General features: G+C 38.6%; 2 protein-coding genes across 5 annotated transcripts; one reads left to right on the forward strand and one right to left on the reverse strand.

Annotated features, from left to right (window-relative positions):
* Positions 1 to 1316: 1316 nt before the first annotated feature.
* LOC121943747 (endonuclease domain-containing 1 protein) lies at positions 1317 to 5032 on the forward strand. Of its 3 annotated transcripts, none has more exons than XM_042487352.2 (6): positions 1317 to 1357; positions 1544 to 1622; positions 1714 to 1814; positions 2063 to 2177; positions 2857 to 3013; positions 4279 to 5032. In XM_042487352.2, exons 2-6 carry the CDS (start codon positions 1545 to 1547, stop codon positions 4668 to 4670), a joined length of 843 nt encoding a protein of 280 aa, XP_042343286.1. In that variant the 5' UTR covers positions 1317 to 1357; position 1544; the 3' UTR covers positions 4671 to 5032. The 3 variants fall into 3 exon arrangements, with proteins under 3 accessions (XP_042343286.1, XP_042343283.1, XP_042343285.1); XM_042487349.2 differs by having other exon boundaries at positions 1340 to 1357; positions 1503 to 1622; XM_042487351.2 differs by having other exon boundaries at positions 1342 to 1357; positions 1507 to 1622.
* Positions 4696 to 14106, reverse strand: LOC121943746 (TRPM8 channel-associated factor homolog). 2 transcript variants are annotated; one of them, XM_042487348.2, is made up of 12 exons: positions 14084 to 14106; positions 13035 to 13792; positions 12705 to 12921; positions 11436 to 11721; positions 10534 to 10832; positions 10070 to 10244; positions 9778 to 9869; positions 8981 to 9191; positions 7834 to 8070; positions 7439 to 7662; positions 7155 to 7268; positions 4696 to 6210 (listed from the first exon to the last, which is right to left on the reverse strand). In XM_042487348.2, exons 2-12 carry the CDS (start codon positions 13679 to 13681, stop codon positions 5968 to 5970), a joined length of 2745 nt encoding a protein of 914 aa, XP_042343282.2. In that variant the 5' UTR covers positions 13682 to 13792; positions 14084 to 14106; the 3' UTR covers positions 4696 to 5967. The 2 variants fall into 2 exon arrangements, with proteins under 2 accessions (XP_042343282.2, XP_042343281.2); XM_042487347.2 differs by having other exon boundaries at positions 14029 to 14085.
* Positions 14107 to 16085: the final 1979 nt, after the last annotated feature.

Here is a 16085-nt window from a genome sequence, read left to right on the forward strand (position 1 = left end):
TCATTTGACTAATTAGTTAAAACTGTTAGATAGTTAGTTAATTAAAAATATAACATCAGCACTTGATATAATTTCTGTATGCAAAATCTTAAACTGTGAGGTAAGTATAGATCAATGCAGTGAAGCAAAGAGTGCAATATTTCTCTATGAGATGAAGCAGAGAAGACCTATAAAATGTCATGAAAAGAAAAAGACAAGTAAATACAAGGACCTCAAATGTACTGAGAATATGAAGTATAAAAAAAGTCTATTCAGCTGCAGCAAATTTCAAATTCAAAAAAAGGATGATGAGGAGTTTTTTTAGAGAAGTGTTCTCGATTTCTAAATTAGGAACTTTAACCCAGAGATATGATGGACTAGACAAGAGTGTAAATTCTTCACACGTTTGGTAATAAGCAAATGCAAGTTAAAGAGCTGGGAGGAGTCCACATGTGAGGGTCACACAAAGCCTGTTCTGTGATCGTGGGAAAAACAACACATGATCTTGGTGTTACCTAACCTTGGCTGGATGTGGGAGATTGTGAGTAAATCTTCCAAATGTGCATGCTGTAAATATTCCAGGAGCTGAAGTTGATATCAAATAACAGGAATGAACATAAGAGTGTGTTTGTGGTAATGTAACTCATTAATAGAGTCATTGAGTGGTTAAATGCAACACCCAGTTGCCGAAATGTCTCATCTCACAATAACCACACAGCTGATACTCCCTGCCTGACTTACAGTTACTGTGTAAAATCACCTTGTTTCCAAGGAATTAGATAATTACTAAAAATAGACATTCACGAATTGAAAATGTGATTTCATACAGTATGAGACAATATATGACTCAAGCTGCAGGCTCGAAAACCTGAGGTGGAAGAAGTATTTCGGTCTTTAACTTAAGTAAAAGTAGCAATACAACAGCATCAAAATATCATATAAGCATCAAAATACACTTAAAGTGCCAACAGTTCCCATTATACAGAATGGCTCATATAAAAATGTATATTTTATGATTGGATTATTTAATATATGATGCATTAATATGTTCCTCCTTCAATGTTGCAGCTAGTAAAGGTAAAAAAATACCTCAAATTTGATTTTGAAATATTATGAAAATACCATATATTGGAGCAAATTCAAATCTCAAATATTTTGTAAATTTCACTAGGTCATTGTCTTTCTCATTGTTCCATTTTTACACACATCATCCTCACCTTAAGTTTTGGTCAAAATTGGTTCATTGCACACAAATAGCACGTGTTAACAGCAGTTCAGATAAACGCAGAGGACTAACAAGGTTAAAGGTGAGGAGAAGTCATATATAAAAGCCAATGTGCTCAGCGAGGACTGTGGCAGGAGACCGAGCAACCAGCAGGTGAGTGGAAATACACACAGAGATAGCGCAAAAAAATGGATCCTAGCTATTACCCACACTTACTGTTAGTATTTATTCCACACACTGTCTTATTGAATAAAGCATTCCTTCACATATTTTTTTTCTCCTTTTATATATGGCTCAGTAAGACAGTAAAAAATCCCTGACAGCAGAACTTTTGTCCAGGATGCAAACTTTGGCCTCTTTGTGCGCTCTTCTCTTGCTCCTCTTCTCTGTCCATGCAGATGTTGTGGAACGTTTTGAGGTGTGTGGTTTCATAACTTTAAGGGACTTTTAAATCTGTCCGTGTGTGTTGTGTAAGTGGTTTTCTTAGGACCCTGTGTTTTTTTTTGCAGGATGTGCCAGAATGCATGAAATATTTCTATAAAGAGAAAGTGCCACAGTGGGGGGCTTCCACAGCTGGTGCTGCCCGTCTCTGTCAGCGCTTCATTAACAGGTAAGAAAAGGCCAGAGAGTGGAATTTATACCTTTATGTTACAGTTAATGTATATACACATCATTATAATATGAACTTCATACAGCTGTATGGTATTATTTGTATTTTATCATTTATTTTCAATTCTTAGAAAGTCTGACTATTGTAATAATTGTTTTGATTTTTCAGCCATACATGTTTCTTAGTCCTCAGTTTTCCACTGCAACACTACTGATCTCTAAATCCCTTGTTTTTCTTCACACCACCAGGTACCACTTTGCCACCCTGTATGACACCAACCATCGTATTGCTGTCTACTCTGCCTATCGTTTCCAGCCCAGCAATGGAGGTGGCAGGGAGAGACGGTGGTTTGTGGAACCTCAGGTTCGTTTGTTCTGTACTACACTTGGTTGGGTTGTTTTTTTCCTCTCAGAATGAACATGTTCAGTCACCAGATGTAATTTACTCCTCCTCCCCTACTCACATTAACTGGTATTCCCCAAGGTTCAAGTTTAGGTCCAATTTCATTTTCTGTCCACATGATCCCACTTTGTTAAATCATCCAACAACACAACGTAAGCTTTCATCAGTACCCAGACGACAGACAGACCCTGTTCCCTTCAAAGCTTAGCTGCTGTTTTAGTTTATCCTCTGATTTAGTTTTCAGCCACATATCAGATAAAGTTGTCCGGTCCTGTTTCCTCAAATCTCCAGAATTCAGCCAATGCCCTGACACTCGTGAAAAAAGTCATTCTTTCATTTATCTTCTCCAGACTTAACTCCCTCCTTTCTGGCATACAACATGTTCAGAATGCAGCAGCTATACGCCTCTGATCGGTTTTACCCGACGACATCACATCAGTCTTTTATCACTTTATTTTTCTTTTGGCATTTACCTCCTGTATGTTTTGTCTTGCTTTTGTTGGACATTTGGCTTCATATTGGTGTATTACTCCTGGGGTATATTGATACTTCTTTGCTTTGTAGATTTGAAAACTCAATTTTTAAAGGTGTTGCACGAATAAAGTAATTATTATTATTATTATTATATTTTGCCTTACAGCTGGTAGACATGTCCTGGCAAGCAGAGATGAAGGATGGCTACTGGCTGGGTCAAGACAACCCTGGGGTCTACCTCGGAGAGAAACAGGCTCTGAATGAGGACTACACACACTCTGGATTTGACCGTGGTCACCTCAACCCCAACGGACACCATGCAGGTAATGGAGGTTGAACATGGGTGGTTTTTGGGAGTCAGGTCAGTAGATGGCAGCAGCCACCACACAAAGCTGTCAGCTGAGTTCAACAGGGGTGATATACAGTATCATAAACCTCTGATACAAGTGTTTGATTTTTGCTTCAAACCAATGCTCAATCAATCAGTTGAAATGCATAATGACGAGGGATTCTCTTAATTTATTTGTTTATTAACTGATAAAAAGATAGCAAATAAATGATAACTACACAACCTATCAACCAAATTATGATTCAGTCCAGTCTTGTCAATGTCAGCATGGCCTTATCTGCAGCTGATACCTCACACTGTAGAGGTTCACTGACTTGATATTGGAAACTAATGTGCACACAAAATATTGTCTTTACGCACATTTCACAGACAGGCATCTATTTGCATTTAACACATTTTTGCTGAAATACAACAGGATGAAGGGAAAGTGATAGCCCACTGTATCTAAATTTAATCTTTACAGCTAAACTTTGCACCAGTCTGTTTCGCAGAGGCATGAAAGGTTGAATTTCTTTATGGTTTCTGGTTTCTATGGTTTCATCAATTGGGTGTCTGTGCCGTCTGTTGTCATAGGAACCATAGGGCAGCTATGGGAGACTGCAGCCACAGAAATACTTGGAATCTGATCTCAATTTTAAATCGCAAGATGGGATTTGCAAATACCTTAAAAAAAAAACAAGTCTTGTATTAGATGTATGCATTTTACATAGACCAGATTGCATTTTTATTCTTTTTTATGTTTATTTGTTTACTTGTGATTAAAAAAAGAATACTGTTGCAGTGAAATTATTTTATTATTTAAGTCTTGAATGATGTTGCTAGTGCTTAAGTTAATAAGCATTTCTGTGTCTTTTACACTTTGCAGTGATATTTGGATCCCAAAAGCAGACTCCAAAAGCAGAATAAAAGTTTAGTGAATTTGTTTGTGGAGCTGGTTACTGGCAGAAATTAGAATAGTCAGAGTCAGTGGAGACTGTAGACTAGTGGCCTTCCCTCTTTAAATAAAGGTTATAATAATAACTCGATGACTTTAAAGAAAACTTTTGGTGAAAATTATAAATCTGATTGAGAATGATCCAGCCAATATGGGACTCATCTTGGTTTTTCACTCTCTCTCTCTCTGCATCCTACAAACCCACCTATACAAAACATAACTTTATTTCTCTTGACCCACAAAGTGTAACTTTGTGTCTTGCATACCTGTATTTTCCTGTAACTCTCTGTTTCTCTCTCTTACAGTCCCGAGCCGCAATGCTACTTTTACCCTGACCAATGTGGTTCCCCAGAACCCCAAGCTGAACCAGAACGCCTGGAGGATCCATGAGTCCCAGCTCACTGACCTTTTCCGGGACAAGTGCTCCACGGCCTATGTGCTGGTTGGAGCCGTTCCCTCTGCAGACAACTGGATTGTGAAAAACAATGTGAAGCGTGTCAACATCCCAGACTATCTGTGGAACGCCTACTGCTGTGTGGACAACAATGGCAGAACCATCCACAGTGGTGCTGCCACAGCGAGGAACACAGAGGTCAACTGGGTGGAGAAGCTTTCACTGGATGAACTGGGAGAATTCCTCCAGCAGTTCTCCAGTCAGCCAGTAGGGGAGCTGTTTTACAACAACTGCAGGGCGTAAAAGATAACAAATGGACGACAAGAAATAATTTTAGGGGCCACTGACCTTTAATGTTACATAACAATTGTAAAACCACAAAAGATATTTGTTATTGATACAAGTGTGGTGATAAAGTAACATCAAATTGTGTTTTACACTGTTTTCGGCAGAGTAATAAACCTCTTATTATTATTCTCATTCAACCACAAATAACAGAGGGATACTACGACTGTATACTTGTCTCTTTCATTGACAGTAAAATCAAATGGCAAAATACACAACTGAAAAACACAGTGTGTCTGTCTTACAAATACAGCCTGAATCAACTGCCATGTGCTGTCACATACTATACAAACTAATGAATAAATGAATAAATGAATGAACGAGGGAATGAATGAATGACTTTTCTTGTGAAAAAGATGAAACACACCTTCAAGGTTACAGTATAAAACACCCTCCAAGAAGCTATTACAAGAATTAAGGTAGAAGTTTGCAGTGTAAATTATGAAAGGCAGAACTGACTGATCCAAAAAGGAAAACACCTAAATATCTGAATGAGTATTAGTTATTATGACCCTGAAAGAAGACTCAAGATTTACTTTCTAATTGGAATATGCTTTTTAGTTATGAATTGCTGTACATTTTTATGGTTGCTAAAAAAAACTTAAGCTTAACTTAGCATCTTGACATGTTAAAAAAAGGTTCAGAGGTTTTAAAAATTTGAAGACTGAGTGGCATTTTAGGGAACCGCACATGAAATGAACAACCACTATATATTTTTATGTCATATTTTATGACTTTACTTAAACCTTTTTAACCTAATTTTCATTAATTAATCAAGTTTACCTTTCATATCTTTTCTCTTTACTCTTTTATTGTAAATTTCTATCCCTAATATGTTTTTAATTGAATTATCCTGTTAAGCACTTTGAATTTTCATTTTTTGTTACACATTATGTTGTGGCTAGACAGTTTAGCAGACATCTGGAAACTCACCTCAAATATTAACTTAAATTAGTAGAGTGTAGACCCCACTAACCCCAGTGTTACTTCACTGTCAACACTTCACAGATTATGTTTTGCTATGCTCTGAAGAGAACTAGTGTCCGGTCTGGCCTTAACAAGTGGCATTTTGTCAGTGCATTCTTGTTAAATTTGTTCAAGGTTTGCAGTTTTGCTGGACAATAATGCTGATTGTTGCCAAATTTTACAAACATCATTAAAGCATCAAAATAATCTGGATTTCAAAACTGTATTATGATTACATCCCAGTGATAAACCAACACCCATCTCTCTTCTATCAGCTACAGGATGAAATTTACTCATATTTGACCATGGGGTGGTCACTCCAGGGAGGCAGGCTGAAGAGTTTCTCCTCAGTGTCTCGTCCGATGGGCCAGCTCCAGGCTTTGAAGAACCCAGACAGGTTCATGCCGACAGCCTCGGAGAAGGTCACAACGTACAGGTTCATCTTTTCCTTGTTGTCACTGGGGTAGCTGGTCATCTTGTGGTAGACAGCAAACACCTTCTTTATAGCATCCCAGCCAAACTTTTCCTGGAGCTACATAGAAGGAGACAGAGGTCAAAGAAAATATGAATAGACAGTCAGCTGACAGTGAAGTGAAACTTACTGAGAGATTGAACAAATTAACAATAAACTAGAAAAGTCCTATGAAGTTTATGAAAATCACGCTGCAAATCTGGTTGTTATGTTACTCAGTTCATCACCTTCATCCAGAGTAAAATATCTAAATAATTAATGGATTGTTAGCGATGAACTTGATAATTGTGACTTTTTTAGTGAATGGAAACAGATCAGCATTTCTAAAGGTACCTGTTGATCAGACATCTTATGCGATTTTCCAAGTTTCCTTCCTTAAAATCAAGTTTACACTTCTGATTGAACACCTTCATGTCTGAACGTGTTCATACTGGACAAACCATCATGTGCACAGACTTCCAATAACAAAAACTACTTAAGTAAATGTAGCTCCTGTCTGACACGAATATGCTATGTAGCTGCACATTAAGCTACCATATGTACATTAACATGGAAATATCAGCACAGTCAACTAAATTTAGCTGCTGATATCAGCAGAGTCTACAGCTCAGGCTGCCAAAGTAAAACTAAAACTGACCTAGCTGAAGTGGATCTATGGAACTGAAAGTGCAAAAATACAACAAAAACTGATCAAGGTCACATGGGCTTGATGATAGGCATGTAATGCTGAGGACTACTGTGCAGCCTACTGAGGATAAACTGCTATGAACTGGTGAATTTACCACACCCAACTTTTTGCCTTGAGCCTAAAATATTAAAATTTTCACAAACAGTTTTATTTTCTTTTCCATCTACAGGTTACAGGGGTAGTCGTAGGGTTCGAGATTCTTGGCCTCACTTGCATTTTCTACTTGTGTTGGGTTTCAAATCTGGACAAATGGTGACCCCTCTGAGACCTAAGTTATTTTCTCTATAGGATGTAAAATACCATAATTCTCTTTTACCTGCAGGTATGTCTCCAGGGCCGTCCAAACGTTCCAGTCGCTGAGTTTCCTGCCCCCTTTAACATACTTGTCTATAGTACTCTTGCGTTCTGTTGGACTCAAAGCTCCATGAGCCTGCAATGAAGACATGACACTAATAAGTTTAGGATGTTAACCAAGGGGGGATAACAAGACTAAGAAATGTGATATTTTTATAGAAATTTGTCACAGAATATAATTAAACTTGGAGGCCTGGCTTTTCTGGGTCTTGGCCAATTTTCCAAAATAAAATTGATTTACTTCACCTTTGCTCTGTTGAGCCCCAGCACCTCTTCGTGCACATATACAGACCACAGGTTGCATGTGGCCTCCCCAGTGTGGCCTCTGAACTCCCAGGCAGATCTCTGTTGGTTGTGTCCCAGTTCATGAATTTCTCCCCAAAGGCCTTTGGTCTTGGCATCATTTACTCTGAACAGCTCACCTGCATCATATGTGTGCATCATGACAGGATAGCCTGCATGCAGACCACCTGGATAGAGAGAACAAACACAAGGGTCTATGACTAAGACTGAACATTAATTATAAGTAATTAGTTAATTTACAAATAGTTTTCAATAGACATGGCATTGTTATTTTACAGCACATGCAGCTGAGACAGCATTTAATTTAAATGTGAAAATGTGACAGAAAACACATTTACCAGCAGAAATCTGCACATCTGCAACAATACGCTCTTTTCGGGGAAGTTTCTGCGGTATGACAGCCAGGTCAGCGACACCCTTCATGATCTCATTCCAAAGTGCCTCCACCTCTTCAGGTTTTTCCAGGTCTCGAATAAAATCAGATGGTACAGTGAGGATGATGTTGTCAAACTCCATCTCTGCCCAGGGTGCAGGAGCTTTGCCCAGGGATGACCAATCCGCTGCTGTTGACACGCCTGAAATAAACAGGATAGATTTCAGGGTGAATTCAAATCCGAGGTTTGTGTTATTGTAATTATTCATTATAGTCACACTGAAGATGGAGTGCGGGTACAGCATAAAGTCCTTATGCCAATAAGAAACAAACAAAAAAAACATGATTCTTATTTCTTATTTCCTTATTTACGTAGGTTTTTGTCAAACATATTTGCCGCAATGTAAGGGGGCTTAATGACACTCAAAGGTGAGGCTAAACAAATGGCATGGCCTGTTACAAAGGATTCCCTTGAACTTTCACCCTAAGAAGTCTGGAGTCTGAAGTCTTCCCTTAACTTCAGTAGACTTGTAACCAGTAAATGTTTGTTCCTTAAAATCACTGTACTCCATCAAATTTTGGTTATGTTGCACAGAAATAACTTTCTGCCCTCTAAATTGTTAATTCACTCATTCATTAGCCACAACTACTTATCAGTGGCAGTCAGGCAACGGACAATTTAGAGTCACCAGTTAACCTAACCGGCATGTCTTTTGACTGGGAGGAGGCAAAATAAAATGCACACTGACACAGGGAGAACATGAAAACTCCATACAAAAGGATCAACGTTTTAACTGTCAGTCTGATGAAACTGCAGTACAGTGTTTTGCTTTCCATGTTAAAAATATACTTTTTTTTGCAAACTCCTCAAACAAATAACATGAAAAAAGCCCTTTGACAACTTAAAATGATGAAAACTGTCAAGGTCTAATTGAATTGGGTCAAAAGGGACCCAACAAATTAATTTAGAAATTGGCTGTTGATCTATTAAAATTTTTTTTTTTTTACAAAAACTAGACTAAAAACTTGGTTTCCAGGCACAAAATGGGTTTATATCATGTACATTAACACAGTCATCTGTTGAGCATGACCAGACAGTAACACACACTCACCAGACTTGTAATAAGGAGCAGATATCGCTTGTTGCACTATGACCTCTGCCCCCTCCACCTTCGTGTTGGGTGGAGCCACCAGGTAGATGAGTCCTCCCCACATGTTCCACACCTGCATCTTCTTCATGGTAACCGGAAATCGCTCAACAACATGTGGTGCTCTCTTCAGCTCGTCATGATTCAGTGTGTCTGACTGACAACCGATCTGGATCTGTGGAAGAAATGGAAGAAAAAGAAGAAATGTATAAAAAGTCCTCTGTAAAGGCATATAAAATCAATGGACTCAAAACAGGATGGAATAGCATTAATAAATGGAGGCCTGAAAGGACAATATGTGAGATAAGAACAGAGAGAGAAAAGGGGTTTCAGAAGTGACCTAAAGGAAATACCTTTCACAATAAAGCTGTCCCCCAAAAATACGCATAAATCCTTAATATCTTCATATCTACATTTTAAACATTTATTTTCAAACAAATACCACAGCAACTCTCCTTATTAAGGCAGCATTATATGTAATAATTATGTGAAATAATTATTGATTATTTAGGAAAGTCAATTTAATACTTCCCAACAACAGGATGATTATAATATAGAGATTTTAATGATATGTCTGATATAGATATGAATACAACTGATGAACGTTTGCACAATAAATAGCAGGTGCTACTGTTCAGATTATAAAGCCCTTTGAGACAAAATGGTGATTTATTTGACAGACTGCTAAGACTTGGTCTGACTTAGCAAAACTCTGAAAATGCACAATGACCTCAGTAGTTATTTTATTTTATGTTTTGTACCTTCCAATCCTTGTTGACGATCTCTGCTGGGATGATGATCTCGGTCTTCATACCAGGAGAGAGGTACAGACCTGTACTGATCCACTCCTCCCCTTGTGACATATAGACAGAGCAGCAGACATTACACTTCATGGCGTGTAGAGACATACAAGGTACAAGAGAAATTTTACCTTCCTAGTGTTAATGCAGTGTAATACCACACGCACTACTGCAAGAAATTACATTGTACAGAGACAAATCACAAGTATGTGCGTCTCATAATCATTTTACAAAGTTGTTCACAACATCTGACCTGCTGTGTTGACATTGATCCTGATCCTTTGATTATTGATCAAAGGCAATGAAGGGAGATCCTTGATGAGGTACGGCAGGAGAGCGTCACGATCTGGGGACACTTTATACACCTCTGGTCCCGCTCTGAGGAGCAGGTGGTCTTTGGGAGTTTTCACAGGGTTCTTCTCACTCACCTTGAAATAAATTGAATATGAATGATTATTAAACAGATTGCTGTAACACAACCAGGTCTCTCAATCACAGAGAAACAAATTTCTGACTCATTGGTAAATAAGACAATTCAATGTCTGTAAATCTTCAAATATAATGACATTATGATACTATGTTATTATTTTTGCAATTATTTGTATTATACAGTACACCTGTTAGACAAAGCAAATGCACCATACAAATGAGTTTTTGTAAAGGCCTCTTTATACACATACCAATTACAATCACACTGTAAAGTGATTCACTGCTCACCTGTGGCATGCCAAACTTCAATATGTCAGTGAGGACGGACAGCACATATATGTAGGAGTAGCTGTCAAGAGCCTCCATCTTCAAAAAGTATGTACACTCCATGCCCAGTTGTTTAAGGTTTTTCTCCTCATGCTCGGTGAGTTTGTCCCCCTTGATAACATGACCAGCAAAACGCCGCAGAAGGTGGCGGAAGTGGATTGTGTCCTTCATGGCCTGGCTAGGCACTGGAGTCTTGTAGGACCCTTCTCCAATTATTTCTGGTGACAGGCTCAAGCCCATTCTGTTAAGGATCTTGTTCCCTGAAACACAGTTCAAGATTTTGTCAACTGAGTTGTATAATCCATTTTTTATGGTTAAGGTTTGATGGTCTGGGTTAAATGGACTCAGGGACCAACTTAAAAAGCCTAAGTTGTGTCTATATTTAACTATTTAAACAAAATATTTTTTTATAAATATTTTCTCTTACAGTGAATATGAATTAGCAGTGGATCACGGTGGATGCTGAGTGTGATCAGATCCATATTATGTCATTAAACTTGATATGATATTTGACTTGTAGAATTAGGCCCCATATCAGCCTAATTTGTGTGCTTCCTTGTTAAAACTCATTGCAAACCTGCTCTCCTGATTGACTTTCTCACTGGCTGCAGTTGTTGTGACAATTAAATCTGTAAATTGTCTGTATGTTATACCCCACCTCTGTCCTTCTTCTTGTACTTTGACAATATGTACGTATTTCTCACTAACCACAGTTGAAGTAATTTTGTGTGACTGAGTTTGCAGGCTCATGCTTGGTAAGTGTCAAAGGAAACATACATCATCTTATTTTATCATGCCAGTTCACTTGCCAGTGGGTTAAAAAGGGAGGCATAGAATAAAACACTTGTGCTGCATGGTCATACCTGTGGTTTCTGTCATTGGGTTTCCCCCAAAATGTGTCGATGCCCAGTACCACACATGCCCACCAATGAGAAGGCCTCCTCCCTCTGCTACAAAGTCTTGGATTTCCTCTGCATGATCATCGCTCCATGCTGTACAAACAAATACACTCAGGTCTTTCTTCAGCTTCGTCTCCTCAAACTTTAACCCTGACTTGTTGGCAAGTTTGAGGCCTGGCACAACACCAACAACTCCCTTCCGGCCTTGGTCCAACCAATCAATGGCATTGGTCCAAAAGGAAGTCAGCGTCTGTATTAAAATGAATCATTTCAGAAGAGAAAGCAGTTACTCATAGAGAGTGATTTGGCTAAACAATATCTAATATTATTTAGAAAACTTTAACCAAGTATATATATAACCAAGTAAGAGGTGCCTGAAGTAAAAATAAAAAAAGGTGCCATAATGTACGGAAGTACGGAAGCCCTAAGCAGACGTGTTTTTTTTTTTTTTTTTACAAGCCGTTTTCTCGAGATAACGAGATATTATCTTGTTATAACAAGATATTATCTCGTTATCTCGAGAAAACGGAGTTTGTTTTCCTGAGATATTATCTCGTTATCTCGAGAAAACGAACTTTGTTTTCCCAAGATATTAAGTCGTTATCTCGAGAAAACGAACTTTGTTTTGTTTTTTGTTTTTTTTAACTTTATTGAATGAACGTCAGAAGAAGAAGTGGCGGGTGGATGATGTGACAGCAGGTGCCGTGCGGTGTTCAGCGCGGACAAATGTGCAAGGTAAGATGATCATTACAGGAACACATCACCCAAATTCATCAGTAATCATAACTAGATTATTATACTGTTGCTCCGGTGCTTTTTGGTACGTGCAGGGCGAGAACCTGCACGCATTTGTCCGCGCGGGCACGGCACCTGCTGTCACATCATCCACCCGCCACTTCTTCTTCTGACGTTCATTCAATAAAGTTTAAAAAAACAAACCAAAAAACAAAGTTAAAAACAAAGATAACGACTTAATATCTCGGGAAAACAAAGTTCGTTCGAGATAACGAGATAATATCTTGTTATAACGAGATAATATCTCGTTATATCGAGAAAACAGCTTGTAAAAAAAAAAAAAAAAAACGACCGCTTAGGGCTTCCGTAATAATGTTCTACAAACCTAATACACAAAACAGATGGGTGAATGAATCTTCATTATGTTCAAAATTTAACTCAAGACAGACTTTTATATTCACTTTAACAACATTCAGAGACCATTCATTCAGACTCCACCTTGACTGTCAGAAGTTTTTCATGTGTGATCACAATGACTCGTCCCTTTCCATAGTAGCTTCCTGCTAGGAACGTCTGTCCATCCTTAGTGGTACCAATGGGGAAGGCCAGTGGACCATGGACCAGAGCCTTCGACAAAGCCATATCACCCCCAAGGTCAAACTCTGAAATCCCCTGGTGTAAGACCTTCAGGTCATCCTCGAAATCTTTACCAGCACTATATTAGATGAAAACAGAGGGATAGAGAGACACAGAGGGAGATGAGTAAAACAAGAGAGAAATGACAAACTATTCAGATACTACAGTCACAAAAAAAGAGTATAAACTCACCGTAAAGTCTTCAGTGAGGATGGGATCTGAGGCTGGACAGGCAGGACCTCTTTCCCCCCATAAGCTGTAGAAAAGTAGATTCCTGCAACTCCAGACACTTTGTTCCCTGGAAATTGCAGAAATGCATTTGCTTTAGGGTTTTGTGTAGCCCAGTGCCATGCCTGCCCCCCTATCAGCACTCCTCCTCCAGCTTTCAGAAACGCCACCAGCTCCTTCATGTTTGCACCCGCGCTGTAGGCGTCCGTCACATACACACCAACCCCCAGTTTGTCACTGAAGGCCCCCACAACTTTGGCTTGGAAGCTGGATTTGCTCAAGTTATCAGCGACTGCCTTGACGTATTCTTGGACCCCCACAGACAGGTTGTCAGATCCATCTCCTCTCAGCCAGGTCAGAGCGTTCTCTACCAGAGCAGGAAAGGTGGTCAGGTAGGTCTCATGAGCCAGGACCACAATCCTCCCACGGCCGTACTGGGAGGCTGCCACCAGGACCTGGCCTTCGCTATTTATTGCTAATGGAAAGGCTTGGTCTCCAGTTAGCACCAGGTCACAGGGAACACTGGAGCTCCGGAAGTCCAGCTCTTTCAAACCTTTCATGAGGGACTTGTAGGCCCCTTCATGGTAGGACTGGATGGGTTTAGGGGACATGATGAGAAGGATCGATTGGATGGAGAAGGTGGAAAAGATGTTAGTAGCTTTAATGCGTGAGGGTAAGCAGTTGTACCACGAGTTGAGATGTGTTGTGTCAGTTAGGCTGTCCTGTGGAGAAAAAAAGAGCATTGACAAAGATATATCATATAAATAATAATATATAAAATATAAATAAAAACAAATATATATTCTTCACACATCTACAACAATACTGTCATAACATTAATGTGTCAATCTATAATTGTTTGAGAAAAAAAATCAGCAGTTCCCGATTCATCGAAATTCAAGAGTTTGTAGGTTAAAATGTATTTAAAAACTACAGAAAATCAAAAACTAGCTTTTACTTGAAAGTTAATCTTCTCAAATAATTAGATCGAGGTGCAGCTGTTTTCCAGATACCTGTCTGATAGGATGAAAGGAAGAGAGTGAGGTGGCAGGATGTAGAGGACTATTTATAGGAAAATTTAAAGAGAAGAGGAGGGACCTGGGTAAGCCACTGACAGTAAAAAACATTGGACTAGAGGTTTGGACAAGATCAGACATGTAGGCTATTTCTTGGAGTAATACGCAGATAACTGAGAAAGGGGAACTGTACTGAGGTCAATAAACCACAATGTTTTAAGTATGACATATTCCTGAAAATTACAGTTACAAATATTGCATCTATGATTCTGCGTAATTGGTTTAGTAAGAAAGAACTTACTCAACGTCTGCTGAGACAGCAGGTTTTGTGTGTTTTGTATTTGTTATAAAAATGTTGTGTTGTTGGTCAAAGTCAATTGTAATTTATCTGGCTTATGCACATAGAGGGCAGATGGTTTTGGATTCCAGGTTGTTCAAACTGGAGTTATAATCCAGATGCTTTTAAGCAGAAATAAAAACAACTTTGCAGAAAAGCACTTTTTAAAATATTTTATCCTATTTTTGGAACACTCCGACAACATCGAGGGAATTTTTTTTCAATAAATTTTATTTATACAATTTTCAATAAAACAAACTTACAACAAGTAAATAAAACAGAGAGAACGCCAAAAAGAGCAGCAAACACACAAACAAACAAAAAATAGCCATAATGCCAGCCCTCAGAGACACAGAAGAAAATAAAATGAACATGTACAGTACACATGTCAAATTGTTGACGCAGTCCCCCAGAGCAACAATTCATAAAATTTGGAGTCAGAAAACATCCAAAGAGGCCGGTACCAAAGGGGATCAAGGCAGGCCCCATGCAAGCTAGGGTCACAGAGTTCCAGGATGAGAATACAAAAAAAAAATATTACAATACAACTGAGCCAGACATTCAATTCATAGATAATGATCTCTCCTTTCTGTTGTCTTGTTGCCTTGTCTTGTTGTCGCTTCTCAGTGCTCTTGTATCAGTTTCTTTCACCCATATAATTTCTCTGTGCCCATTTCATATGTTCAGAAAAAAAACATTCCCCCAGACCTGCATTTTAAATCACATTACAATCCTGTGCTGATTCTTAAACACAATACTGAAAAGTGTGCAACGTTGCCCCGAGGGCAAATATGTTATCTTAGTGGTTTATACATTTGTAGGCTACATAATTATATTGTCTAGTGACTTCCAAACATGTCTCAGCCTAGTGTCTGCTCTTGAGACTCCAGATTTCTTAAAAAGCATTTTCACACTTGAGTTAGTTTAAAGTTAATCTTCAGTTTACGAGTAGTGCAGGTGAAAATAATTACAGAGAAGTTTTTGTTGTGTAGGGTCTGAAGAAAACACTTTTAAATGCAAAGTTTGTTTTATTCATTGAAAAGCAGATAATGTGCAGAATAAAGTGTTAAGGTGCCTTAAAATTCAGTTTTTCATTCACTTAACACAGGAGGGAGGGAGAAGGAGAGTAAACAAGAGAGACTGAAGCATTGCAGGCAGAGGGCCAAAACAGCGTCAACTGATTTGACGGTAAGCGAAAGAGAATGAATGATTCTTTAGAATATGACTCCTCACATGTAATTATTGTAGAATGACGGGAAACAGTTTATTGTGGGGAGGGGAGGACTGCAAGCCAAACTGCCACTTACATTAACTCAGTTTGCTTCTCCAATAATTTAACATCCAGATATCTGATGACTAAAACCCCAGATCTTATTAAAATATATATTTTAAAAACAACCAAGATCTACAAAGGGACAGAGAATTTACTTGCAACTGTAAGAAAGTATTCGGATAGAAATGTTTGACTGTCCGGCTTTCCAGCTGATAGCTGGTACTTGTGGGAAAACCTAAATCCCAAATTAAGAGGAACTATATTCCAAACAATCGTTCTTTGTACATGCTGTCACTGTCTTTCTGATAAGATGCTCATTGTGCAATAACCACCTGTGAGGAGACACTGAATCATTCTTTTTCCAAATACCTTGTCAAACCATATTACCT

This window comes from Plectropomus leopardus, chromosome 6 (assembly GCF_026936395.1).
Source record: "Plectropomus leopardus strain MGB_pleo_1.0 chromosome 6, ASM2693639v1, whole genome shotgun sequence".
In the NCBI taxonomy this organism is placed as follows: Eukaryota; Metazoa; Chordata; class Actinopteri; order Perciformes; family Serranidae; genus Plectropomus; species Plectropomus leopardus.